Raw genomic sequence first — 26,501 nt, forward strand, 5'->3', positions numbered from 1 at the left:
CATTCAATTGATCCTTCATATCTTCACTTCTTCACTACTGACATAAACGTTAAATAAACTCTGGTGTTGGCTGATGTTCTCGAGCACTCCATGAACACTGTCAAACTCCAAATAATATTTATGGTTATTAGCACTTAGCCCTTATGGATTCTGGCAGCCATTACAAAAGCAAACATGAAACATCCCATAATAGTCCCTCTTGTGAGTCATACCTACCCATGTTTTAGACCCGTTTTTGTACCTCTCAAAGACCAGAGAGCCCCATATGGAAGCTGTAAAATATATGACTTGCATAATGTGTATGTGGTATGAGTTACCTTGGACATTGTCAGATTGTTTTAATTCCATAGGCTTTTAACCTGTTATGGATAGGGGGCAGTATTTTCACGGCCGGATAAAAAACGTACCCGATTTAATCTGATTATTACTCCTGCCCAGAAACGAGAATATGCATATAATTAGATAGAAAACACTCCAACGTTTCTAAAACTGTTTGAATGGTGTCTGTGAGTATAACAGAACTCATTTGGCAGGCCAAAACCTGAGAAGATTCCTTACAGGAAGCGCCCTCTCTGACCATTTCTTGGCCTTCTACACTCTCTTTATTGAAAACTGAGGATCTCTGCTGTAACGTGACACTTCCTACGGCTCCCATAGGCTCTCAGAAGGCGGCAGAACGGTGAATGATGACTCTGCTGTCTCTGGCTGAAAAACAGTAGCGCATTTGGATAGTGGTCGATCTGAGAACAATGAGACTGGGGACGCGTGCGTGCGTGCACGAGAAGACTCCATGTTTTATTTTTCAGTCTTTGAACGAAAACAACGACTCCCGGTCGGAATATTATCGCTTTTTTTACGAGAAAAATCGCATAAAAATTTATTTTAAACAGCGTTTGACATGCTTCGAAGTACGGTAATGGAATATTTTGAATTTTTTTGTCACGAAACGCGTCGGGCGCGTCACCCTTCGGATAGTGTCTTGAACGCACAACAAAATGCCGCTATTTGGATATAACTATGGATTATTTGGAACCAAACCAACATTTGTTATTGAAGTAGAAGTCCCGGGAGTGCATTCTGACGAAGAACAGCAAAGGTAATCCAATTTTTCTTATAGTAAATCTGAGTTTGGTGAGGGCTAAACATGGTGGGTGTCAAAATAGCTTGCCCGTGATGGCGAGCTATCTACTCAGAATATTGCAAAATGTGCTTTCTCCGAAAAGCTATTTTAAAATCGGACATAGCGATTGCATAAAGGAGTTCTGTATCTATAATTCTTAAAATAATTGTTATGTTTTTTGTGAACGTTTATAGTGAGTAATTTAGTAAATTCACCGGAAGATTGCGGTGGGTATGCTAGTTCTGAACGTCACATGCTAATGTAAAAAGCTGGTTTTTGATATAAATATGAACTTGATCGAACAAAACATGCATGTATTGTATAACATAATGTCCTAGGAGTGTCATCTGATGAAGATCATCAAAGGTTAGTGCTGCATTTAGCTGTGGTTTTGTTTTTTGTGACATTATATGCTAGCTTGAAAAATGGGTGTCTGATTATTTCTGGCTGGGTACTCTGCTGACATAATCTAATGTTTTGCTTTCTTTGTAAAGCCTTTTTGAAATCGGACAGTGTGGTTAGATAAAGGAGAGTCTTGTCTTTAAAATGGTGTAAAATAGTCATATGTTTGAAAAATTTAAGTTTTCGGATTTTCGAGGACTTTGTATTTCGCGCCACGCCCATCATTGGATATTGGAGCAGGTGTTCCGCTAGCGGAACGTCTAGATGTAAGAGGTTTTAAATAAGCTTTTATATCAATGAGTCTGTTTTACCACTATGTTTTGTCATGTCTGATTACTACTCATTGAAATACATTCTACTTCTTCTACTCTGCCAACAGATGAGGGCTTGTGGGATATCTTGATCAAGGACATCCCAAAGGAAGTGACGTCATACGCCTTCAACATGGACATTCTGAAGCAAGGGGTTAGTTATGACTTCCGGGTTATTGGCGTGAACGACTATGGCTACGGGTCTCCTAGTCCACCCTCAGCCTCCATATCTGGTGAGTTATTTCATATATCTTCAGTATGTCCCAGATGTCACCCTATTCCCTAGTACACCACTTCTGGCCAGGGCTCATAGGGGTGTCATTTGGGGCACACACAAGCCATTGAGCTTAAGGTTTTCATGTTAATCAATGACAATCTTACTTCATTATATAGAATATAAGACTAATCAGTATAGCACAAATGTACCAGAGTCATTTTCAGATGCTACCTTTGCATCAGTGCTCCCTGCCCTGTCCTTGTGTTTGGTCCAGTTGTTATATGTGTTCTTCTCCTCCAGCCAAAAAGGTGGCGCCATTCTACGAGGAGTGGTGGTTCTTGGTGGTGGTGGCCCTGGTAGGTCTTATCTTCATCCTCCTTCTGGTCTTCATCCTCATCATCAGAGGACAGAGCAAGAAGTACGCCAAGAAATCTGACTCAGGTGAGAGGCAGAGACGAAGATGTCATTGACCTGATATTACTAGGCAACAAGCTATTTGTTATGGTTATGGTTTGGTTTTGGGTGGAGAGAGGGAGGGAGAGATCTATAGAGGAGGAGTATAGTAGAGGGGGAGTATAGTAGAGGGGGAGTATTGTAGAACAACAAGCTATTTGTTAGGATTATGGTTTGGTTTTGGGTGGAGAGAGGGAGGGAGAGATCTATAGAGGAGGAGTATAGCAGAGGGCCTACAGTATCTAGTCTGCTTCTCTCTGAAATCAGAGGGTATTTCCTCTGGCTCAGCACTTATCTCTGCTGTGTGGCACTGTCAGTGCCAGTCTGGTTCACGGGCAATCCTGCCAGGGTAGGGCATCCCGCGGGTCACTGCCCATGTTTCTGACTGACAGACGAAACACAAGAGGTCCTTTCTTCCCTTCTCTCTCGCTTCCCTTTCTTCTCTGCTCTCTCACACAAAGATACTCTCACAGACCCCCTGTAACACCCTCATGGAAAACTGGACCAGTCCTAGTTAACAAATCAGTTTGTTAGTGTGACTGCAAATAGAGTGACTATTTGCATAATGACAGCTTCGCTCCCAGATGTCTTTGGAGGGGTCTGGTATATCAGGGGGGTAGTTGATGTTTGGACCCTTGCCTTCTCGTAGATTCCTACTTCACTCATAGGCAGGGACTATATTATCATACTGTAGACCCAGGCCCAATAGAGTCTGCTGATCAAAGCTCTCGCTAAGAAGGAGTAGGTCAGAGGGTAGGTCAGAGGGTAGGTCAGAGGTCAGAGAAGTAACAACACAAATCAGTTTTAAATCAGCATCTTTACATCAACATCAGCTGATAAGGCTATTGACCTAGACTTTGTGGGTTTTAGTTTAGGTTTAAAGGCTGTGTTTTTGTTGAATATTGTGGAATCTATCATCAGTGTTTAGATGCCTGGCTTCAATCGCCTAATATACTAGTGATGACATAATTCTGGAATCATTCCAGTCACTCCTCAGTAGTAACATTAGTAGTGGTAATAACATAATATTATGCATAACATCCATCCATGATTCATCCTCTAGTGTTTCTATACAACTCATAGTGTACGCTCCAAATGGCACCCTATTTCCTATATGGTGCACTACTTTTGACAAGGGCCTAAATAGGGAATATGGAGCCATTTGGGGCACAACCATACAGTAGTAACAGTACTAGAGTGGGCTACATGACATACAGCATCACTAACCCCCACCTGCCTGTCCGTCCGTCCCTCTGGCCTGTGGTCACAGTGTCTCTCTATGTGTGTTCATCAGGGAACAACTCCAACTGTAATGCCCTGACCCATGGAGATATGGTCAGCCTGGACGAGGGACGCTTCCCCGCCCTGGAACTCAACAACCGACGGCTGTCCGTCAAGAACTCCTTCTGCCGTAAGAACGGTGTCTATACCAGGTCAGTAACCAGCCATGGCCACACCAAGAACATGTCTCTAGCTATGGCCACACCAAGAACATGTCTCTAGCTATGGCCACACCAAGAACATGTCTCTAGCTATGGCCACACCAAGAACATGTCTCTAGCTATGGCCACACCAAGAACATGTCTCTAGCTATGGTCACACCAAGAACATGTCTCTAGCTATGGCCACACCAAGTACATGATCATGTCGTCATCCAGAGTCAAATGTATGTATTTTCCAAGCTATAGCACACCATTTGTTACATACAGCAGGTTTTTAAAGGATCGAAGAATTTAAAGGATGAAAGGGTCTGCTTCGTGTTTTATTTTTGCCATGAAAAAAATATTGCAATACTGGTATCGTCCCTTCCCTACTTGGCATGTAAACAAATGTCTTTGCAGTACCTTGAGTTGACACTTTTACTCATTGCACCTTTAAATTGACTGGTTTGAATATGTTTTTGACAATACTGTATAGTTACAATGCTAAGTATTATGGTACTAAGTTTATCATTATTGAGAAAACCCTATGGCTGTGTCTGAAATTTGGCTTGCCTACCGCTTACTAAAATTACATACTGTGTACTAATCGTAGTACATACTATTTAGAATGTCCTGTTTAGTAAAAACGTATGCAGTAAGCAGCAAATATCAACATAATACTCACCCATACTGAGAAGGCGTCATCTAATGAGCCTGTTCCCCGCCATTCATTTCTATTTGTATTCTGATTATCAACTGTTGTCAGACACAATTGGTGTGAAAAGACAATTCTCCTCCTCAAAAGTGTGCAGCGAATTCTACAAATAAAAGCTGAAATAAGTATTACATTCTGCATTTAAAGCAAACTCAATTTCCAAAATTTCATGTACTATAAAATGTTCTATTTAAGCATACCCAAAAAGCCCAAATTTTAGAACACCAGTATGGGTATTTGGACATTGCCTATGACTTGTATCATGCTTGGAGAAGTCCAACTAAGGCCGATGGATGGAACAAACTTTTTACTTTGATGGAATGTATACTCCTATTAACCCCGTATTTCCACTGTAAAACACAAAGAGAATGGCTGCTTTCTTATGATGCAGTGTCACGTCCTGGCCAGTATAAGGGTTAATGGTTATTGTAGTTTGGTCAGGACGTGGCAGAGGGTATTTGTTTTATGTGGTTCGGGGTGGTGTTTTGGTAGAAGGGCGTTTGATTTAGTATTTCCGGGTTTTTGGTTTATGGTCTATGTTTATGTATTTCTATGTGTAGTCAAGTGAGTGTATTTCTATGTTAGGTTAATGGGGGTTTGGGACTCTCAATTGGAGGCAGGTGCTTCCTCGTTGCCTCTGATTGAGAGTCCTATATATGGGAGATTGTTTGGTGTAGGTTTTGTGGGAGATTGTTTCTTGTTTAACGTGAGTGAGCCTTTCAAGACTGTTCGTTGATCGTAAGTTCGTTTTGTTTGTTTGTTGTTCTGGTGTTCACTTGATTATAGTTTAAATAAACGTCAAGATGAGCATACACAGTCCTGCTGCATTTTGGTCCTCCTTTACCAACGACAACCGTGACATGCAGTATATTCCGGACCTGGGTTCAAATACTATTTCAAAAAACGTTAAGCTTTTGCTTTAGCTGGCCTGCACTCAAAAAAAGGCTGGATTAAATTCCACCCAGTGCTCGGTAAATAGTGGACAGAACAAACGTTGGGTTATTTTGACCCAGCCAGTTGGGTTATTGAGCTGTGATCCACCGGGTTAGAGCAGAAGACTGGAGGACTTAGTAGGGGCGTGGCTTTCAGCTAGTTCATTTTTGCCACCCGTGAGAGTGAATGTCATTCCGGTTCATCTGTTGTGTTGTATTGTCAGCACATGTTAAGGTGACGCCATGGAACGGAAGAAAAGATGGCGCGAGCCACAAAGAACGGTGTGAGGTTCAACCTGCGGAATACACACCGAGACGATTCTGTGCTACATTAACCACAGGATTTTACCGTTTGGCTCTGTGTATTTATTTATTTTTATTTCACCTTTATTTAACCAGGTAGGCAAGTTGACAATTACAATCATTTACAATTGCGACCTGGCATTATTACCATATAGTAAATTAGGATTAATCACAGCATTTTACTGTTTGGCTCTATGTATTACCATACAGGAAATTAGGATTAATCACAGCATTTTACTGTTTGGCTCTTTCTACTACCATACAGTAAATTAGGATTAACCACAGCATTTTACTGTTTGGCTCTTTGTACTACCATACAGTAAATTAGGATTAACCACAGCATTGCAACATATTGGGAGTTCCTGCTCTACTGCTCACTGCATTTAACTCTGTGTGTAAGTGTGTGTGTACTTGTGCCAGCGGCATGGTATTAAGTTAGAGGAGATAGCATTAAGGTGTGTGGGACTGACTGACTGACTGTGTGAGCATCCCAAATGGCAATTAATTCCATATTGCACTACTTTTGACCAGAATTTTATGGACTCTGGTCAAAATATGTGCACTAAATAGGGGATAGGGTGCCATTTGGGACTGACTGTGTGATCAAGCTCATAAGAACCAGCTGGAAAGCCAAGTGCCCTCTGTCTGATGCTGTGATGCTGTGCCCAGGGGAAATAGTCCTGTCCTTGATACCCCAGGAGGTGTGTGTGTGCGTGTGTGCGTGTGTGTGTTTATTTGTTTTTTGCCCTTGGGGTAGGATCAAAGGTGCATTGGACTTTGAAGAGCAGCCAGGTAGCCAGGGGGAGAGATTATGTGTGAGAAGAGGAATGCTAAGATGCACCTCAGATATCTTTGAACTCCCCACTGCCGAGGTGCTGAATGCTGATTGGTTAAAACTGCATTCCAGCCGGTATCTATTCCACAAATTACCACAGAGCTAAATCTATGATGTTAAAATTCCTATTAACTCGGCTCCATCTGATTATTCAATCTGCTGTCTCATCAGCCTAGGCAGGCAATTTATAAACTTGATCTCCACTATAAAAAAACATCTAGACATTATCTCACATTTCTTTTAGACTAACATTTAGTTTTCAACAGTGGAGATTTGAATAAACCTTGCTGTCTGTCTCTACGACATTTGCAACATTGTTTCAATATTCAAATTAGATCTCCAGCTGTCCCATAGTAATGAACGTGTCGAGAGTCGGGAGGCAGCGTTTCTCAGCCAGTCGAAATCATGAATCAGCTGGCACAATTTTTATGTATATATACAAAGAAATGTCAATTGAAAAAAAGGTACAACGAAACGAAGTGTTGCTAGGTTGCAGTCATTCCAGCTTCAGTTTGAAGTGATTGTGTTAGCTGTGTTGTTGGCGAGCTCCTCTGAATAACAGTGTCTTAACTTATTGGAAGGTTGAAGATCCTCAGTACTTCCTAGAGAGAGAGAGTATGGAAACGGATGTTGTCTTATTTGAGCCAGTGTGTTTACATCTTCAATGATAACCAGTGGTGGAAAAAGTACCCAATTGTCATACTTGAGTAAAACTAAAGATACCTTAATAGAAAATGACTCAAGTAAAATGACTAGTCACCCAGTAAAATACTACTTGAGTAAAAGTCTAAAAGTATTTGTTTTTAAATATACTTAAGTATCAAAAGTACATGTAATTGCTAAAATATACTTAAGTATCAAAAGTAAAAGTATACATCTTTTGAAATTCCTTATAAAGCAAACCAGGCGGCACCATTTTCTTGTTTTTTTAAATGTACGAATAGCCAGGGGCATGCTCCAACACTGAGACATCATTTACACATGAAGCATGTGTTTAGTGAGTCCGCCAGATCAGAGGCCTGTAGGGATGACCAGGGATGTTCTCTTGATAAGTGTGTGAATTAGACAATTTTCCTGTTCTGCTAACCATTCAAAATGTAACGAGTACTTTCATGTGTAAGGGAAAATGTATGGAGAAAAAAAGGACATCATTTTATTTGGGAATCTAGTGAAGTAAAATTTATCCAAAATATAAATAGTACTACAGATTCCTGAAAAAAATATACTTAACAAGTACTTTAAAGTATTTTTACTTAAGTACTTTACACCACTGGTGATAACCCACTAGGAAAAAACTGGTTGAATCAATGTTTCCATGTCATTTCAACCAACAAATGTAATGTGATGGCATTGAATCATATAACTTTTAACCTACATTTATTGACGTGGTGAAATGTTTTGTTGATTTCACATTGAATTCACGTTAGTTGACAACTTAACCAAATGTAAATCCAAACTAGACATTGAAGTTACGTCTGTGCCCAGTGGGAAGTGGCCTTTGGCCAAGAGCGATTAAGGAAGGAATGAGGGTATGAGTTAAAGGAGCTTGAAGCACTCCCGGAGTTCACAAAGCTGTGGAACGCAACTGCAGTCATTGTTAATGAGTCCCACAGGCCCGAGGAGGGGAGCAGAGGAGGGGGTGAGGGTGGATTACACCCCTTCGGCATTCACTACACACCAACCAACCTACTACTCCTAAACTGGATTTTGGGGCTGAAGAGGGTGATGAGGGTGCTACAACCCCCTCTCTATGCCGGAGAATTGTTAAACAATTCACACCTCACTCAACAGTGAATAAGCATCAGAGTTAGTGAGGGAAAGAGGGAGGGGAGAGAGAAGGGAATGAAGGGAGGAGTGGGCCTGTTGAGTGGAGCTTCCTCTGAATTCTTAAACAGGCAGTTTATCATAATCTCTCACAGGGCCAGCAATAACATTTTCTTCACATTCACTCCTTAACCCTTTGTCTGCCCATAGAGGGGCCATCCCAGCCATGACTAGTCCCTTCTCACAGAAGACACAATGGTGGAACCAGTCCAATGTGTCTCTGAAACTTGCTGTGAAGTCTGCTGTGTGTCATTAGCCCAGGACCATTAGAGGTTGGGTAGGTTGTTTGCTCTTTTCCATATTATGTCTATTTCTAAAAAGCTACCCAGGAAAGTGCTGAAATAACCCATATTAATATATGTAGCCTTAGAAATAAGGTTCATGAAATCAGTAACTCGCTAACATCAGATAACATTCATATATTAGCCATTTCTGAGACTCACTTAGATAATTCATTTGATAATACAGCAGTAGCAGTATAACATATATAAAAGAGACAGAAATGCGTATGGGTGAGGTATTGCTGTATATATTCAGAGCCATATTCCGAAATGAATAGAGAAGATCTTATGTCAAGTGTTATTGAAGTGTTGTGGTTGCAGGTTCACTTGGCACACCTAAAGCCTTTTCTTTTGGGGTGTTTCTTTTGGGGTGTTGCTATAGGCCACCATGTGCTTACAGTCAGTATCTAATATGTGTGAAATGTTTGATAGTGTATGTGATGTTAACAGAAAGGTCTACTTTCTTGGGGACCTGAATATTGATTGGTTTTCATCAAGCTGTCCGCTCAAGAGGAAGCTTCTCACTGTAACCAGTGCCTGCAATCTGGTTCAGGTTATTAATCAACCTGTAGTACCAGGGTGTTTACAAACACCACAGGAACAAGATCATCCACATGTATCTATCACACTTTCACTTTTAAGCTGTATCCGTACCCATTGGATGCAGTGATCACAATATAGTGGCTATCTCCAGAAAAGCCAAAGTACTGAAAGCTGGGCCTAAAATAGTGTATGAGAGATCATACAAAATATTTTGCTGTGACTCTTATGTGGATGATGTTAAAAATATTTGTTGGTCTGATGTGATTAATAAGGAGCATCCAGACTCTGCACTTGATGGATTTAAGAAATTGCATCTTACAATTATTGATGAACATGCACCTGTTAAGAAACTGACTGTCAGAACTGTTAAGGCTCCATGGATTGATGAGGAATTGAAAAACTGTATGGTTGAAAGAGATGGGGCTAATAAGTCTGGCTGCACATCAGACTGGCTGACTTACTGCAAATTGAGAAATTATGTGACTAAACTCAACAAAAAGAAGAATACACTGTATTATGAAGCCAACATCAATGACATAAAGAATGATGGAAAAGATTTGCAGAAAGAAAAATTAAACTCCATCTTTCATCGAATCAGATGGCTTATTCGTCACAAAACCATTTCATGTTGACAATTATTTTAATGACTAATTAATTGGCAAAGTGGGCAAACTTAGGCAGGAAATGCCAACAATGAACAGAGAGCAATTGTATTCATGCAATATTTTTATTTCATCATTTGTTTTTTAATACAAGTTAACATTTTGTAAAGTTAGTGTAGGAGAGGTGGATTATGACAAACCTCCTGGCATTGACAATTTAGATGGAAAGCTACTGAGGATGGTAGCTGACTTGATAGCCACTCCTATCTGTCAAATCTTTAATCTGAACCTAGAGAAAAGTCTTTGTCCTCAGGCCTGGAGGGAAGCCAAGGTAATGCCGCTACCCAAGAGTGGTAAAGTGGCCTTTACTGGTTCTAACAACAGACCTAAAAGCTTGCTGCCAGCTCTTAGCAAACTGTTGGAAAAAATGGTGTTTGACTAAATACAGGGCTCCTGAGTGGTACAGCGGTCTAAGGCACTGCATCTCAGTGCAAGAGGTGTCATTACAAACTTTGGTTCAATTCCAGGCTATATCACAACCGGCCGTGATTGAGAGTCCCATAGGCGGCGCACAATTGGCCCAGCGTCGTTCAGGTTTGGCCGGGGTAGGCTGTCATTGGAAATAATAATTTACTCTTAACTGACTATCCTAGATAAATAAAGGTTAAAAAAAATGCTATTTCTCTGTAACCAAATGAACAGACTGTCGGCATGCTTATAGAGAAGGGCACTCAACATGTACTGCACTGACACAAATTACTGATGATTGGTTGAAATTTACATTTACGTCATTTAGCAGACGCTAAATAATAAGAAGATTGTGGGAGCAGTACTGTTAGATTTCAGTGCAGCCTTTGATATTATTGACCATAACCTGTTGTTGAGAAAACATATGTGTTATGGCTTTTAAACCTTTTGCCATATCATTTATTCAGAGCTATCTATCTAATAGAACTCAAAGGGTTTTCTTTAATGGAAGCTTCTCTAATGTCAAACATGTAAAGTGTGGTGTACCGCAGGGCAGCTCTCTAGGCCCTCTACTCTTTTCTATTTTTACCAATGACCTACCACTTGCATTAAACAAAGCATGTGTGTCCATGTATGTGGATGATTCAACCATAAACACATTAACAACTACAGCTAATGAAGTCACTGAAACCCTTAACAAAGAGTTGCAGTCTGTTTTGGAATGGGTGGCCAGAAATAAACGGGTCCTGAACATCTCTAAAACTAAGAACATTGTATTTGGTACAATTCATTCCCTAAGTTCTAGACCTCAGCTAAATCTGGTAATGAATGGTGTGGCTTTAGAACAAGTTGAGGAGACTAAAAACGTAGATTCAGTGGTTGTAAAGATGGGGAGAGATTTGTCCGTAATAAAGAGATGATCTGCTTTTTTGACACCACACGCCAAAAATCTAATTCTGCAGGCTCTAGTTTTATCTTATCTTGAGTATTGTCTCAGTCGTGTGGTTGAGTGCTGCAAAGAAAGACCTGTTTAAGCTGCAGCTGTCCCAGAACAGAGTGGCACTTCTTGCTCTTCATTGGAATCAGAGTGCTAATATAAGTACTATGCATGCCAGTCTCTCTTGGCTAAGAGTTGAGAGACTGACTGCATCACTTCTTCTTTTTATAAGAAACATTCATGTGTTGAAAATCCCAAGTTCTTTGCGTAGTCAAGTTATACACAGCTCTGACACACACATTTACCCCACCAGACATGCCACCAGGGGTCTTTTCACAGTCACCAAATCCAGAACAATTTCAAGAAAGAGTACAGTCTTCTATAGAGCCATTATTGCATGGAACTCCGTTCCGTCTCATATTGCTCAAATAAACAGCAAACCTGGTTTAAAATAACTGATAAAGCAACACCTCACGGCACAATGCCTCTCCCCTATTTGACCTAGATAGTTTTTGTGTACTGTATGTATTGATATGTAGGCTGTGTGTGCCTTTTAAACAATGTTTTTATGTAGTTCTGTCCTTGAGCTGTTCTTGTCTATTAATGTTCTGTATTATGTCATGTTTCATGTTTTGTGTGGACCCCAGGAAGCGCAGCTGCTGCTTTTGCAACAGCTAATGGGGATCGTAATAAAATACCAATACCAGATCAGACTGCAGAGTGGGGAATGTGAAGGGAGGTGGTTACAGATTTGTGACTGGAAGTTTATGTTGACATTTTATGACACAGCAAACTGCTTTTTATCAAGGGAGACTTGTTAAGGCCAACAGCAGAATTGGGCCGGTCTGGGATAGGCTCTAATCCCACATGCTCATCAATTCCTGCAACGGCTCCTGGAAGACGGAGGTTAGCGCTGTCCAGACTCCAGACAGCCGGGACGTGACAGGGGAGATAGCAGGGGAACAAAGACCAGACCAAATTCAGTGTTAGATACTACTGCACTGTTGGAGCTTGGAACACAAGCATTTTGCTATACTCACATTAACATCTGAACAGCGATTACTCACCGCAGACTGGAAGAAACTTTTTTCCTTCAACTTTTTAGTGACGGGGCAGTATTCGGAAATTCGGATGAATGACGTGCCCAAAGTAAGCTGCCTGTTACTCAGGCCCAGAAGCTAGGATATGCACATAATTTGTAGATTCTAGATAGAAAACACTCCTAAAGTTTCCAAAACTGTTAAAATAATGTCTGTGAGTATAACAGAACTGATATGGCAGGTGAAAATCTAGGAAAATCCATCCAGGAAGTGGGATTTTCTGATGTGGGTGGTTTTCAATTGAATGCCTATTGAGTATCTAATGGGTTAGGACCCAGATTGCAGTTCCTATGACTTCCACTAGATGGCAACAGTCTTTAGACATTGTTTCAGGCTTGTGTTCAGAAAAATTAAGAAGAATGAGACCTTTCTGTCAGGGGACTGAGTAAGCATGCAGTGCTGGTTTGTGTGCGTGACTGTGCGCACCCTTTGTTATTTTTTCTTTCTATTGAATACGCTATTGTCCGGTTTAAATATTATCGATTATTTTGACAATTGACAACCTGAGGATTAATTACAAACATCGTTTGACATGTTTCGACGAACTTTACCGGTACTATTAGGATGTATTCGTCTGCATGTTTTGACCGCCTTTGAGCCAGTGGATTACTGAACCTAACGCGCCAACAAAATTGAGTTTTTGGGATATAAAGAGGGACTTTATCGAACAAAACGAACATTTATTGTGTAGCTGGGACTCTTGTGACTGCAACCAGATGAAGATCTTCAAAGGTAAGTGATTAATTTTATCGCTATTTCTGACTTTCGTGACTCCTCTACTTGGTTGTAAAATGTTTGTATGCTTTTGTAAGCGGGGCGCTGTCCTCAGATAATCGCATTGTATGCTTTTGCCGTAAAGCCTTTTTGAAATCTGACAAGCGGCTGGATTAACAAGAAGTTAATCGTTAAGCCGATGTATAACACTTGTATTTTTATGAATGTTTATTATGACTATTTCTGTATTTTGAATTTGGCGCTCTGCAATTTCACCGGATGTTGTTGAGGTGGGTCGCTAGCGGCACGCCTGCGCCAGAGAGGTTAACGAATCTGACGAGAAGGATTTACTGCTTTCACTGGAACAGGCCCAGATCACCGTAATCCCCGCAGATCAGGCTGCCTTCTAAGAATCCGTAGGTGAGAGAGTAAACTCCCACTGTCATCCGTTCTTCTTGCTAACGTGCAATCATTGGAAAATAAAATTTATGACGATTAAGATTATCCTACCATCGGGACATTAAAAACTGTAATATCTTATGTTTCCCCGAGACGTGGCTGAATGACGATACAGATAATATAGAGCTGGTGGAATTTTCCATGCACCGGCAGAACAGAGAAGCTACGTCTGGTAAGCGAGAGGTGGGGGTGTGTGTCTATTTGCTAATAACAGCTGGTGCGCGATGTCTAACATCAGAGGTCTCAAGGTATTGCTCACTTGAGGTAGAGTACCTTAGGGATAGGCATCCCACTAGCGAGACACCAGCCGACAACATCCTGTGAAATTGGAGGGCGCGCAATTCAAATAAATAATCGTAATATTAAACATTCATGAACATTCAAGTGTCTTATATCCTTTAAAGGCTTAAATTCTTGTTAATCTAACTGTGTTGTCCGATTTACAATAGGCTTTATGGCGAAAGCATACCATGCGATTGTCTGAGGACAGCGCCCCACATCAACATATTTTTCAACCAGTACAAGATTCATAAAATCACAAATAGCGATTAAATAAATCACTTCCTTTTGAAGATCTTCCTCTGATTTGCAATCCCAAGGGTCCCAGCTACAACATGAATGGTTGTTTTGTTAGATAAAATCCTTTTTATCCCAAAAAGTCAGTTTAGTTGGCCCCATCGATTTCAGTAATCCACTCGTTCAACATGCAGACCAAGGGTGTCCAAACAGCTACTGCTAAACTTCGTCCAAACAAGTCAAACAACATTTCTATTTGATCCTCAGGTACTCTAAAATTTAAATAAACTATAATATCTCATACGGAAAGTAGTATGTTCAATAGGAAAACAAAAGTAGTACGCATGCGCCCTCTACCTCGCACAACATTTCTATTTGATCCTCAGGTACTCTAAAATGTAAAAAAACTATACTGCTCAAAAAAATAAAGGGAACACTTAAACAACACATCCTAGATCTGAATGAAAGAAATAATCTTATTAAATACTTTTTTCTTTACATAGTTGAATGTGCTGACAACAAAATCACACAAAATAATCAATGGAAATCCAATTTATCAACCCATGGAGGTCTGGATTTGGAGTCACACTCAAAATTAAAGTGGAAAACCACACTACAGGCTGATCCAACTTTGATGTAATGTCCTTAAAACAAGTCAAAATGAGGCTCAGTAGTGTGTGTGGCCTCCACGTGCCTGTATGACCTCCCTACAATGCCTGGGCATGCTCCTGATGAGGTGGCGGATGGTCTCCTGAGGGATCTCCTCCCAGACCTGGACTAAAGCATCCGCCAACTCCTGGACAGTCTGTGGTGCAACGTGGCGTTGGTGGATGGAGCGAGACATGATGTCCCAGATGTGCTCAATTGGATTCAGGTCTGGGGAATGGGCGGGCCAGTCCATAGCATCAATTCCTTCCTCTTGCAGGAACTGCTGACACACTCCAGCCACATGAGGTCTAGCATTGTCTTGCATTAGGAGGAACCCAGGGCCAACCGCACCAGCATATGGTCTCACAAGGGGTCTGAGGATCTCATCTCGGTACCTAATGGCAGTCAGGCTACCTCTGGCGAGCACATGGAGGGCTGTGCGGCCCCCCCAAATAAATGCCACCCCACACCATGACTGACCCACCGCCAAACCGGTCATGCTGGAGGATGTTGCAGGGAGCAGAACGTTCTCCACGGCGTCTCCAGACTCTCACATCTGTCACGTGCTCAGTGTGAACCTGCTTTCATCTGTGACGAGCACAGGGCGCCAGTGGCGAATTTGCCAATATTGGTGTTCTCTGGCAAATGCCAAACGTCCTGCACGGTGTTGGGCGGTAAGCACAACCCCCACCTGTGGACGTCGGGCCCTCATACCACCCTCATGGAGTCTGTTTCTGACCGTTTGAGCAGACACATGCACATTTGTGGCCTGCTGGAGGTCATTTTGCAGGGCTTGGGCAGTGCTTCTCCTGCTCCTCCTTGCACAAAGGCGGAGGTAGCGGTCCTGCTGCTGGGTTGTTGCCCTCCTACGGCCTCCTCCACGTCTCCTGATGTACTGGCCTGTCTCCTGGTAGCGCCTCCATGCTCTGGACACTACGCTGACAGACACAGCAAACCTTCTTGCCACAGCTCGCATTGATGTGCCATCCTGGATGAGCTGCACTACCTGAGCCACTTGTGTGGGTTGTAGACTCCGTCTCATGCTACCACTAGAGTCAAAGCTCCGCCAGCATTCAAAAGGAAGCATAGGAACTGAGAAGTGGTCTGTGGTCCCCACCTGCAGAACCACTCTTTTATTGGGGGTGTCTTGCTAATTGCCTATAATTTCCACCTGTTGTCTATTCCATTTGCACAACAGCATGTGAAATTTATTGTCAATCAGTGTTGCTTCCTAAGTGGACAGTTTGATTTCTGAGAAGTGTGATTGACTTGGAGTTACATTATGTTGTTTTAGTCTTCCCTTTATTTTTTTTGAGCAGTGTATAATATCTCATACGGAAAGTAGTATGTTCAATAGGAAAATAAAAGTAGTAAGCATGCGCCTTCTCCCTCGTGTGCCGAAAGACTGATATTGTTCCGGTGAGCTCCTCACCAAAACTCCAAATTCTTGCTTATTTAAAAAAAAAAAACAAGCCTGAAACCTTCAATAAAGACTGTTGACATTCAGTGGAAACCATAGGAACTGCAATCTGGGAGACAGAATTACATAGGAACAATAGGTTTCCATTATAAGAGCCTGGGACCTCAACAACAAAATAAATTCTGGTTGTTTTTTTATCAGATTTTCGCCTGCCGTATAAATACTGTTATAGTCTCAGACATTATTTTAACAGTTTTAGAAACTTCAAAGTGTTTTCTATCCAGTGCTACCAATTATATGCATGTCCTGGGCCTGAGTAACAGGAAGTTTACTTTGGCCACATCAGTCAGGCGGAAATTCAGGAAACTAGACCGTATTCTAGAGAGGATTTATGATAAACTGTAGACCACACTATCTACCAAGAGAGATCTCATCTATATTATTTGTAGCCATCTATTTACCACCACAGAACGAAGCTGGCACTAAGACCACTCTCAACCAACTCTATGCCATAAGCAAAGAAGAAAATGCTTACCCAGAAGCGGCGCTCCTAGTGGCCGGGGACTGTAATGCAGTCAAACTTAAATCAGTTTTACCACATTTTTACCAGCATGTCACATGTGCAACCAGAGGAAATAAAATCCTAGGCCACCTTTACTCCACACACAGAGATGCATACAAAGCTCTCCCCCGAAGATTTGGCAAATCTGACCATAATTCTATCCTCCTGATTCCTGTTTACAAGAAAAAACTAAAGCAGGAAGTACCAGTGACTCGCACAATACGGAAGTGGTCAGATGACATGGATGCTACACTACAGGACTGTTTTGCTAGCACAGACTGGAATATGTTCCGGGATTCATCCAATGGCATTGAGGAGTACACCACCCCAGTCATAGGCTTCATCAGTAAGTGCATCGATGATGTTGTCCCCACAGTGACCGTACGTACATATCCCAACCAGAAGCCATGGATTACAGGTAACATCCGCATCGAGCTAAAGGCTAGAGCTGCCGCTTTCAATGAACGGGATACTAATCCGGACGCTTATAAGAAATCCTGCTATAACCTCAGACGAACCATCAAACAAGCAAACTGTCAATACAGGATTATTATTGAATCCTACTACACCGGCTCTGATGCCCGTCGGATGTGGCAAGGCTCGAAAACTATTACAGACTACAAAGGGAAACCCAGACGCGAGCTGCCCAGTGATGAGCCTTCCAGATGAGCTAAATGCATTTATGCTCGCTTCGAGGCAAGCAACACTGAAGCATGCATGAGAGCACCAGCTGTTCTGGATGATTGTGTGATAACGCTCTCGGTAGCCAATGTGAACAAAACCTTTAACTCTTCTTGAACTGCACTGTTGGTTAAGGGCTTGTAAGGAAGCATTTCACGGTAAGGTCTACACTTGTTGTTTTTGGCTTGTTTTCGGCTTGTAGTTGTATTTGACAAATAAAGTTTGATTTGAATATATGTATGACCAATCAAATTTGTTTTGATTTGATAATAGTCACATGTACAGGGTTGCAGGTGTGATTGCAGAGTACAGTGACAATGTTAGGCTCCGATCTCTAACATGGACTAAATTAAATAATGACAATGGTAATAAAAACAACAATAACAACAGAAATAGCACTATGTAATTATATACATAACTGTAGCACTGATGAGTAAATAATTGTCCATTGGGATGGAGGCAGAGTAAAAACTGTTGAGGGGGTGGGGGGAATGACCATAGTGGGAGCAGCATGACCGTTTATCTTTTATTTAACTAGGCAAGTCAGATAAGAACAAATTATTATTTTACAATGATGGCCTACCCCGGCCAAACATTCCCCGGGCGACGCTGGGCCAATTGTGTGCCGCCCTATGGGAATCCCGATCACAGCCGGTTGTGATACAGCCCGGGGTTGAACCACGGTCTTCAGTTTCTCTAGCCCTGAGATATAGTGCCTTAGACCGTTACGTCACTCGGGAGCCCTAAAATTGAAGGGCCGTGGGGACCAAATGAAATAATGACCAGAGCTAGCTCAACATGATCTTATCTCTAGGAGCAAGGAGAGAGATGTAGGTTTGCAAATTCTATCGCTTATCAAACGATGCTGTCCTTCATTAGTGACTGCGTGTCCTCCTCTTTCTAGAACAGCTGTCTGCAAGGTCACAGTGGAGGAGGTTAAAGGATCAAGGATTTACAAACTGTCATCTATGGGCCAAATGAACCCCTCCCCTTCCGAAAGATACCAGGTGTATGTGCACTCACTTGAAATCGTGATTCGTCCAAATAACAGGCGATGCAAAAACCGCCGCAGCGGTAGTATTGTTCCTCATAACCTTCATATCCCATTTTAATGTTTCGTGTTTCATAACCGAGACACAGTAGAGATGGAAAATGGCAATAATACGTTAGCTTTCTATTGTGTGCGTTTCTCTCCTGCATCCAAGTTTAAGAGTATTAAATGTAGTCTTGTTATAAATTATTAACATTATTATTAGTAATTGAATTACAGCTCTCTCCGGGATTTCCCTGAAGGTTTTTGTGGATTAGTTCACATTTTTCAGCAACACGCTCATGATATGATAACCCTCCACCCTCTTCTCCAAATTTCTTTCTCATGAAAGTTTCAAACGTTTACTTAAACGTTGGGATTTAGGAATGCACTCAACCTAAATTATAAATATTTGTGGAAAAAATAAAGTTGATTTTCAGGCCCTTCAGTGACAGTGTGGCCAGAGAAAGAGAGAGAGAGGAGAGAGAGATCGAGAGAGGCTCTCCCAACCAAACCAACCAAGGCCAATCAGCATAAACTGATTTCTGATTGTTTAACAGGCTTTTCGGGACAGAGGGAGGAAAATGTGGAGGAACTTATGCAGAATACAAAAACATTTTTTTCACCAAGTTCTAAGAAGAACCTTGAGTGTTTTGAGAGAGATGTTCTGACTGCACCACTTGTGGATGTTGTGAGGTCTCTCTCTTTCCCCTTCTCTCTCATAGCATTCTCAAAACCTCCCCTTTGACCCTGCCCACTAAACGTGTTCACTCACTCCATACTCATAAATACCCTCTCTCACTCCATACTCATAAATACCCTCTCTCACTCCATACTCATAAATACCCTCTCTCACTCCATACTCATAAATAGCCTCTCTCACTCCTTGTAAACCTCCACACTCCACACGTATCTCTGAATGGAGAGGTTTTAAAACTGTCACCTACGCTCCCTGAAACATGGCTGTTGGCTCTTAAATGGATCTCGTTATTTATATGTATGTTGATAACCTTTACAATAAAGTGAACATAACCTGAGCCTTCCTATCTGAGACTGCATGGGGATTGAACATAACCTAATCTACACAACCTGAGCCTTCCTATCTGAGACTGCATGGGATTTCTGCCTATGCAGTGAGCTCCTCCACTCTACAAGAGTTGAATTTATGAGTCAGTCACAAGGCTAACTGTAATGACATTCCACAGACAGCCCACATAGTGTTTCATCAGAAGAGATCATCTCAGGCAATACTGACAATAGACAGGCTGGGATCTCATGGCTGTTCCAAGATCCTGATAGCAACCCCCCCTCCCTCACAATACCCCACAGCCACCTCCCCACCACCAGACAAACACACTGCCAATCTGTTTCCATCAAATACTAGAGGGCGCCTTCTCTTCTATCCCTTTCTATACCACTATTGGTAAATGCGTGGAGACAGTTCAGTACATTTTGACTGATCAGTGTGTATCCTTCAGCTGTTTTCCTGGTTCCTTTCATACATTTGCTCTGCCATTTCACTCTGGTGTGTGAATGGGATTTCTCTGTGATTTTATACAAGTTGTTATGTAGAGGGTCTTTCTGTTAAAGTGAGTGTACTGTAGCTAGAATTCCTTTATTATTTGATCATATTAGTGTAACTCATTTGAATGCCAATGTTGTGCATTAGCCAGTGACTGACTGATAGGACTGCCAATGGCTCTGTCCTTGCCATAGAAATGTAATTAGAATGTTATGTAATTATACACTAAGTGTACAAAACATTAAGAACACCTTCCTAATATTGAGTTGCACCCTCTTTTGCCTTCAGAAGAGCCTCAATTTGTCGGGGCATGGACTCTACAAGGTGTAGAAAGCGTTCCACAGGGATGCTGGCCCATGTTGACTCCAACGCTTCCCACAGTTGTGTCAAGTTGGCTGGACGTCCTTTTGATGGTGGAACATTATTGAGACACACTGGAAACTGTTGAGCGTGAAAAACCCAGCAGCACTTAAATCTTTTGTCTTGTCCATTCACCATTTGAATGGCACACATATACAATACGTCTCAATTGTCTCAGGGCTTACAAATCCTTCTTTAACCTGTCTCCTACCCTTCATCTACACTGATTGAAGTGGATTTCACAAGTGACCTCAATAAGGGATCATAGCTTTCACCTGGATTCACCTGGTTAGTCTATGTCATGGAAAGAGCATGACATAGACTAACATGTTCTTAATGATTTGTCCATTCAGTGTATATTAATCTGTCTATATTGTCCTGTCTCCTCAGGTCTCCTCCTCGGCCCAGCCCAGGCAGTCTCAACTACTCTGACGAGGATTTGAGCACCACCAAGTACAACGATCTGATCCCGGCTGAGAGCAGCAGCCTGACAGAGAAACCATCTGAGATATCAGACTCTAAGGTACCGACAGTATGTACTCCCCTTAACGTCTCCCATCTCACTGTCTGTCAACATGTTGGATCCCACTGCACCTCACCTTTACATTGATGCTATGCCCATAGATGCTGATCTGTGGTCAGTTTTGTATATCCCCCCTAATGGTTAAGGTTAGGATTGGGGAGGGACAGTTGAAAATTCAACCCGGAGTGTTTGGCTCAGTGCATTGTCCAGTGTACTGGTAGTGGTATAATGTCCGTAAGCAGACACTCAGGGCATTGATAGAGTAGGGTTTGGATGGGAAATGTGTCCAATGTCTCTCCTGGTCTCTATGGGGCAGTCAGGCTGAGCTGGAGGCACGCTCTGGGAGTAAGGCCATTAGCCAGTGCCCAGCTCTGGTGGTGGTCGGAATCAAGCACAGAGGATGCTCACACACGCGCACACAAACACACACACATACGCACACAGACTGGAGGGTCTGCTGCGTTCTCAGGCCCAGGCTGAATTCCTTCCACAGCCCTGTCCTCGTTTTGGGTCACCGTTACCCATAATGCCCCTTACATCCCTTCCCAGTCTGCTGTGTTGTCATCTGCTGAATCAGAGGAACAGACAGACACACAGGGGGGCTGGGGCCCAATGAACAGCTCTCATCAATGAACTGGATCTCTCGTTCTCTCTCTCACGGTCTCTCTCTCACTTTTCTCTCTTTCTCTCTCTCTCCAGCTCCAATTATATTTTTCTCTCTTTTAATTTGTCTATTTTTCTCTTCTAGCTCATTGTCTATACTGATCCTCTTGTTTCTGTTTTCCTCTGCTCTGTTCTTGTGGTTTGTGTGGAAACCTGCAAATGGAGGGAGAAAGCGGTCCTGAATTCCCCTGGTTTCAGCCTTCTAAGTTTTCTTTCATCTTGGAATTTTCGACTCTAGCTTTCCCAAATGATCAGTCTCCCAGATGGCACCCTATTCCCTATATAGTGCACTATTTTGACCAGAGCCCTTTGGTACTGTAGTAGTGCACTATACAGGGAATAGGGTGCCATCTGGGACTCAGACTCAGCTTCTGCTAAATACATACCAGTATGAATTCCTCAGTAGCCAGATGTCTCTCTCCAGCTGTTCCCTTATCAAAAGTTTAGCTCCTTTCACATCAATGTGAATCTCACCCAATGAACTGCTACAGACAGGATGTTTCCTTACATCCAAAACATCCTCCAATATAAGCAATTTTTAAATGGCATCATTAGCCTGTCATATCTACCATTCCATACTTCCTTATTGTCAAACAATCTCAACAACCCTAGCCTATCTGGCCTTCCAGCCCTCCAACCTCCATTTGCACCACCCCAGACGTACAGGCCCAGGCCTCCTCCCCATAGCCCTGCGGTTACCCTGCCATCCCCTCTCAAAGCACAGCCATATCATCACCAGTGGTCCATTCTACAGATGACCAGTAACGTGATGTCCCTTTTGAAGTTTTATTGAGCGGATAACTCCAGGCTATCAGCTTAGCTCTCACGCGCATGCACGAACACACACACACACACACACACACACACACACACACACACACACACACACACACACACACACACACACACACACACACACACACACACACACACAACATCAGGCTATCAGCTCTGCTCAGTGTTGGGTTGTTGCTGGGGTTGTCTCCATTAAGCCCTATGGGCCTCCAGTTCAGTCCTCCACTGGCAGGTATAAATTGGCTATTGTCCTCCCCTTAAGAAGGGATTTAGAAGAATAAGTTAATGCGGGGTTGTCGAGGCAACCGGGCCACCACCACAACTGTACCTGGGCAGGCGGCAGGTAGACAAGACACACTCTTTAGAAGCCAATAGACAGTGTGTCCTTATGCAGTTTGTTTAGCCAGTGTCACTGTGTGTTTGTGTGTGTGACACTCTGGATAGAAACCAGCAGTTGAGAATGGAGTGAGCTCATCTGAGTCGATGGGAGGTTGAAGATAGTGTGTGCGTCCCAAATGGCATAGTGCCCTATAGCATAGTGCCCTTTTATAGTGCCCTAGGGCCCTTGTCAGTAGTGCACTAAAGAGTAAATAGGATGCCATTTGGGGCTCAATCTGTGTGTTGCTTGATGAAAGAACATACAATACAGTATCTTGACGCTGTGTCCGGCTGCTGGAGCGCAGACCTAGACACCACAGAGAGAAACATGTCTGCTGTGTTATGGTTGTCTCCATTGACAACACAGAGGATTGTTTTGTCTGGAACTGCTCTGAGGGTTCATCTGTAGCATTTTTGGAAAGAACCATTAAGTCATATGATGTCACTTCCTGGAACCAAGTAAAAATAGAACAGGCTTTGAATAATGCTAGCTAGAGTCTTAGTGAAATGCAGAAAAAAGGAAATATATATTTTTTTAAACAAAGAGGAAATACCTGATAATGATTGACTATAATTCATGACATAATATTCACAAATGCATGTTATGTTAGACATTTAAGACATGGTTAAAAAGCCCAGAGCAAAATCTGTCACATCTGTCTGATTAGTTCATCATAAACAACAGCAGTTGCAGCGTGTGCAGAGGGGGATTAGAACTGCCTAGTCACACTAAATCCCTGTCTCAAATGATGTACAGCTGGATTTTAGGGGATTTCGCAAGGGACTCAATATGTTTAAAAAAATCATATTTACACACACAAACGTGCGCAGGCACACACGCACCAGACATACATATGACAAGCGTGCGCACGCACACACACACACACATGCTCTCAAACAAATACACACTCAAACAAACACACACACTCCCCCTCCCTCTGTACTGTCCGAGTGTTTACCTGCTGCCTGGGGTTCCTGCTGTGTTCACTGTAACAATGATGAGTGTGAAACTGTTTACATTACCAAAGCAAGTGAAATAGATCAACAAAGTGAAAAAAACTATCACAAATGAACAGTAAACATTACACTCAGAAAAGTTTCAAAGGAATAGAGACATTTCAAATGTCACAATGTCTATACACAGTGTTGTAACGATGTACAGTGTTTTCTCTCTTCCTCTCTCCCTCCTCTCTCTGTATCGCTCTCATCCTCTCTCACCTTCTCTTTCACTCTCTCTGTATCTCTCTCTCTCTCTCTCTCCTTCTCTTCCCAACTCTCTTGGTTATGGGGTGTAGGGTTATGGAGGGGTTATGGGGGTTCTTACAACCTCAATCCCCAAGATAAAGTTCACAAGGTTTGATGGATAGAACAGCACTAAAGACTCCACAATGCATTCCACTCTGGCCCCAACAGACCATCTATACCAGGGCAAGGAGTCTCCTGGGAAGTCTACTAGTCTCCTGGGAAGTCTAGTAGTCTCCTGGGAAGTCTAGTAGTCTCCTGGGAAGTCTAGTAGTCTCCTGGGAAGTCTAGGAGTTTCCTGGGAAGTCTAGGAGTCTCCTGGGAAGTCTAGGAGTCTCCTGGGAAGTCTAGGAGTCTCCTGGGAAGTCTAGGAGTCTCCTGGGAAGTCTAGTAGTCTCCTGGGAAGTCTAGTATTCTCCTGAGATGTCTAGGAGTCTCCAGATATGTCTAGGAGTCTCCAGAGAAGTCTAGGAAATTCCAGAGAAGTCTAGGAGTCTCCTGAGAAGTCTGGTAGTCTCCTAAGAAGTATGGTAGTCTCCTGAGAAGTCTGGTAGTCTCCTGAGAAGTCTGGTAGTCTCCTGAGAAGTCTGGTAGTCTCCTGAGAAGTCTGGTAGTCTCCTGAGAAGTCTGGTAGTCTCCTGAGAAGTCTGGTAGTCTCCTGAGAAGTCTGGTAGTCTCCTGAGAAGTCTAACCAAGAGAGTTGGGAAGAGAGAGAGAGAGAGAGAGAGAGAGAGAGAGAGAGAGAGAGAGAGAGAGAGAGAGAGAGAGAGAGAGAGAGAGAGAGAGAGAGAGAGAGAGAGAGAGAGAGAGAGAGAGAGAGAGAGAGAGAGAGAGAGAGAGAGAGAGAGAGAGAGAGAGAGAGAGAGAGAGAGAGAGAGAGAGAGAGAGAGAGAGAGAGAGAGAGAGAGAGAGAGAGAGAGAGAGAGAGAGAGAGAGAGAGAGAGAGAGAGAGAGAGAGAGAGAGAGAGAGAGAGAGAGAGAGAGAGAGAGAGAGAGAGAGAGAGAGAGAGAGAGAGAGAACTGTACATCGTTACAACCAAGTGTATAGACATTGTGACATTTGAAATGTCTCTATTCCTTTGAAACTTTTCTGAGTGTAATGTTTACTGTTCATTTGTGATAGTTTTTTTCACTTTGTTGATCTATTTCACTTGCTTTGGTAGTCTTCTCAGAAGTCTGGTAGTCTTCTCAGAAGTCTGGTAGTCTTCTCAGAAGTCTGGTAGTCTTCTCAGAAGTCTGGTAGTCTTCTCAGAAGTCTGGTAGTCTCTTGAGAAGTCTGGTAGTCTCCTGAAAAGTCTGGTAGTCTCCTGAGATGTCTAAGAAATTCCAGAGGATTTGGCCCATTCAGAGCAGTCATCTCCCCTAATTAGCCTTTTAATGTGTTTGAATGAATCACTGTTTCACAGACTAAGGCCCCTCAAGGCGTATTTTAACTAAACTTATTTTAGTGTAGATTCCACAATAGGACCGTTGAGTTTATTTTGGACAAGGATGTGGAATGGAGGGAGGCAGGGAGGGGTGGATGATAACGTTGAAGGAGAACAAACCATCTGTTCCACACACACTCAAAAGCCTTAGTGAGGGTGGGCCGGGGTGTAACGCAATCCAGTATGTCAACCCTGTTCTCCGCCCTACCACACACACACACACACACACCACACACACACACACACACACACACACACACACACACACACACACACACACACACACACACACACCTGTTGGGACGGTGCAGGAGAGGATGGATATGAGTGTGGTCATATGTATCACATGTGCAGTAGTACCATAGCAGGAGAGCTGAGAGTTGGTTGACCATGAACAGACCCTACAGAGTGACCAATGAGAGAGCTGTTTCTTGTTTAACAACTGGAATGTTGGGTGTCATGATTCAGATGAGCATATGCCAGGCATCTAGCAAAGATACAAGGTAGGAGTTCAGCAACTAGAATGTGCTTATTGGAAATATACCCAAATTCCTATTGTGATTGTTTGAATGAAATAGATAGAAGCACTAGGTGGTAGCCTATATCCTAAGGTTGTGCACCATGATCATGGAATACATTCTTCCATGTTTCACCTTGTTTGTAAGATCAGTTTCATGGTGTGTTTGTCAGATCAGTTTCATGGTGTGTTTGTCAGATTAGTTTCATGGTGTGTTTGTCAGATTAGTTTCATGGTGTGTTTGTCAGATTAGTTTCATGGTGTGTTTGTCAGATCAGTTTCATGGTGTGTTTGTCAGATCAGTTTCATGGTGTGTGTCGGGGTTAACTGGTAGGATAAGGGTCCAGTTGTCCTATGTGGCTTTTGTTCCCGCTGGGGTCACCAATACGAACGTTTTATGCACACACTACTGCTTTGGATAAAAGTGTCTGCTGAATGGCATATTTTATTATTATATTATTAAGGCATACCCTTGAAGTGCCTCTTTAAGAGATGATGATGGTTCCAAGGAGGGATCTGAACCACAGAGGGATCATGGTGGCTGCCATACTGTACTGTGGCGTTTTAAACCATGTATGTC

The 26,501-nt window shown here is 42.5% G+C and overlaps 1 protein-coding gene across 2 annotated transcripts in view; it reads left to right on the forward strand.

Annotated features, from left to right (window-relative positions):
• Window positions 1-26,501, forward strand: part of LOC106610476 (protein sidekick-2) — a 67,814-nt gene that overhangs the window by 32,164 nt on the left and 9,149 nt on the right. For both annotated transcript variants that reach the window (XM_082978159.1, XM_045724509.2), the window contains exons 24-27: window positions 1,902-2,066; window positions 2,351-2,491; window positions 3,798-3,936; window positions 20,767-20,899. In XM_082978159.1, coding sequence (XP_082834285.1) covers window positions 1,902-2,066; window positions 2,351-2,491; window positions 3,798-3,936; window positions 20,767-20,899 — 578 coding nt within the window. The remainder of the gene's footprint in view (window positions 1-1,901; window positions 2,067-2,350; window positions 2,492-3,797; window positions 3,937-20,766; window positions 20,900-26,501) is intronic.

Source organism: Salmo salar, chromosome 01, assembly GCF_965601325.2.
Source record: "Salmo salar chromosome 01, fSalSal1, whole genome shotgun sequence".
Lineage (NCBI taxonomy): Eukaryota > Metazoa > Chordata > Actinopteri > Salmoniformes > Salmonidae > Salmo > Salmo salar.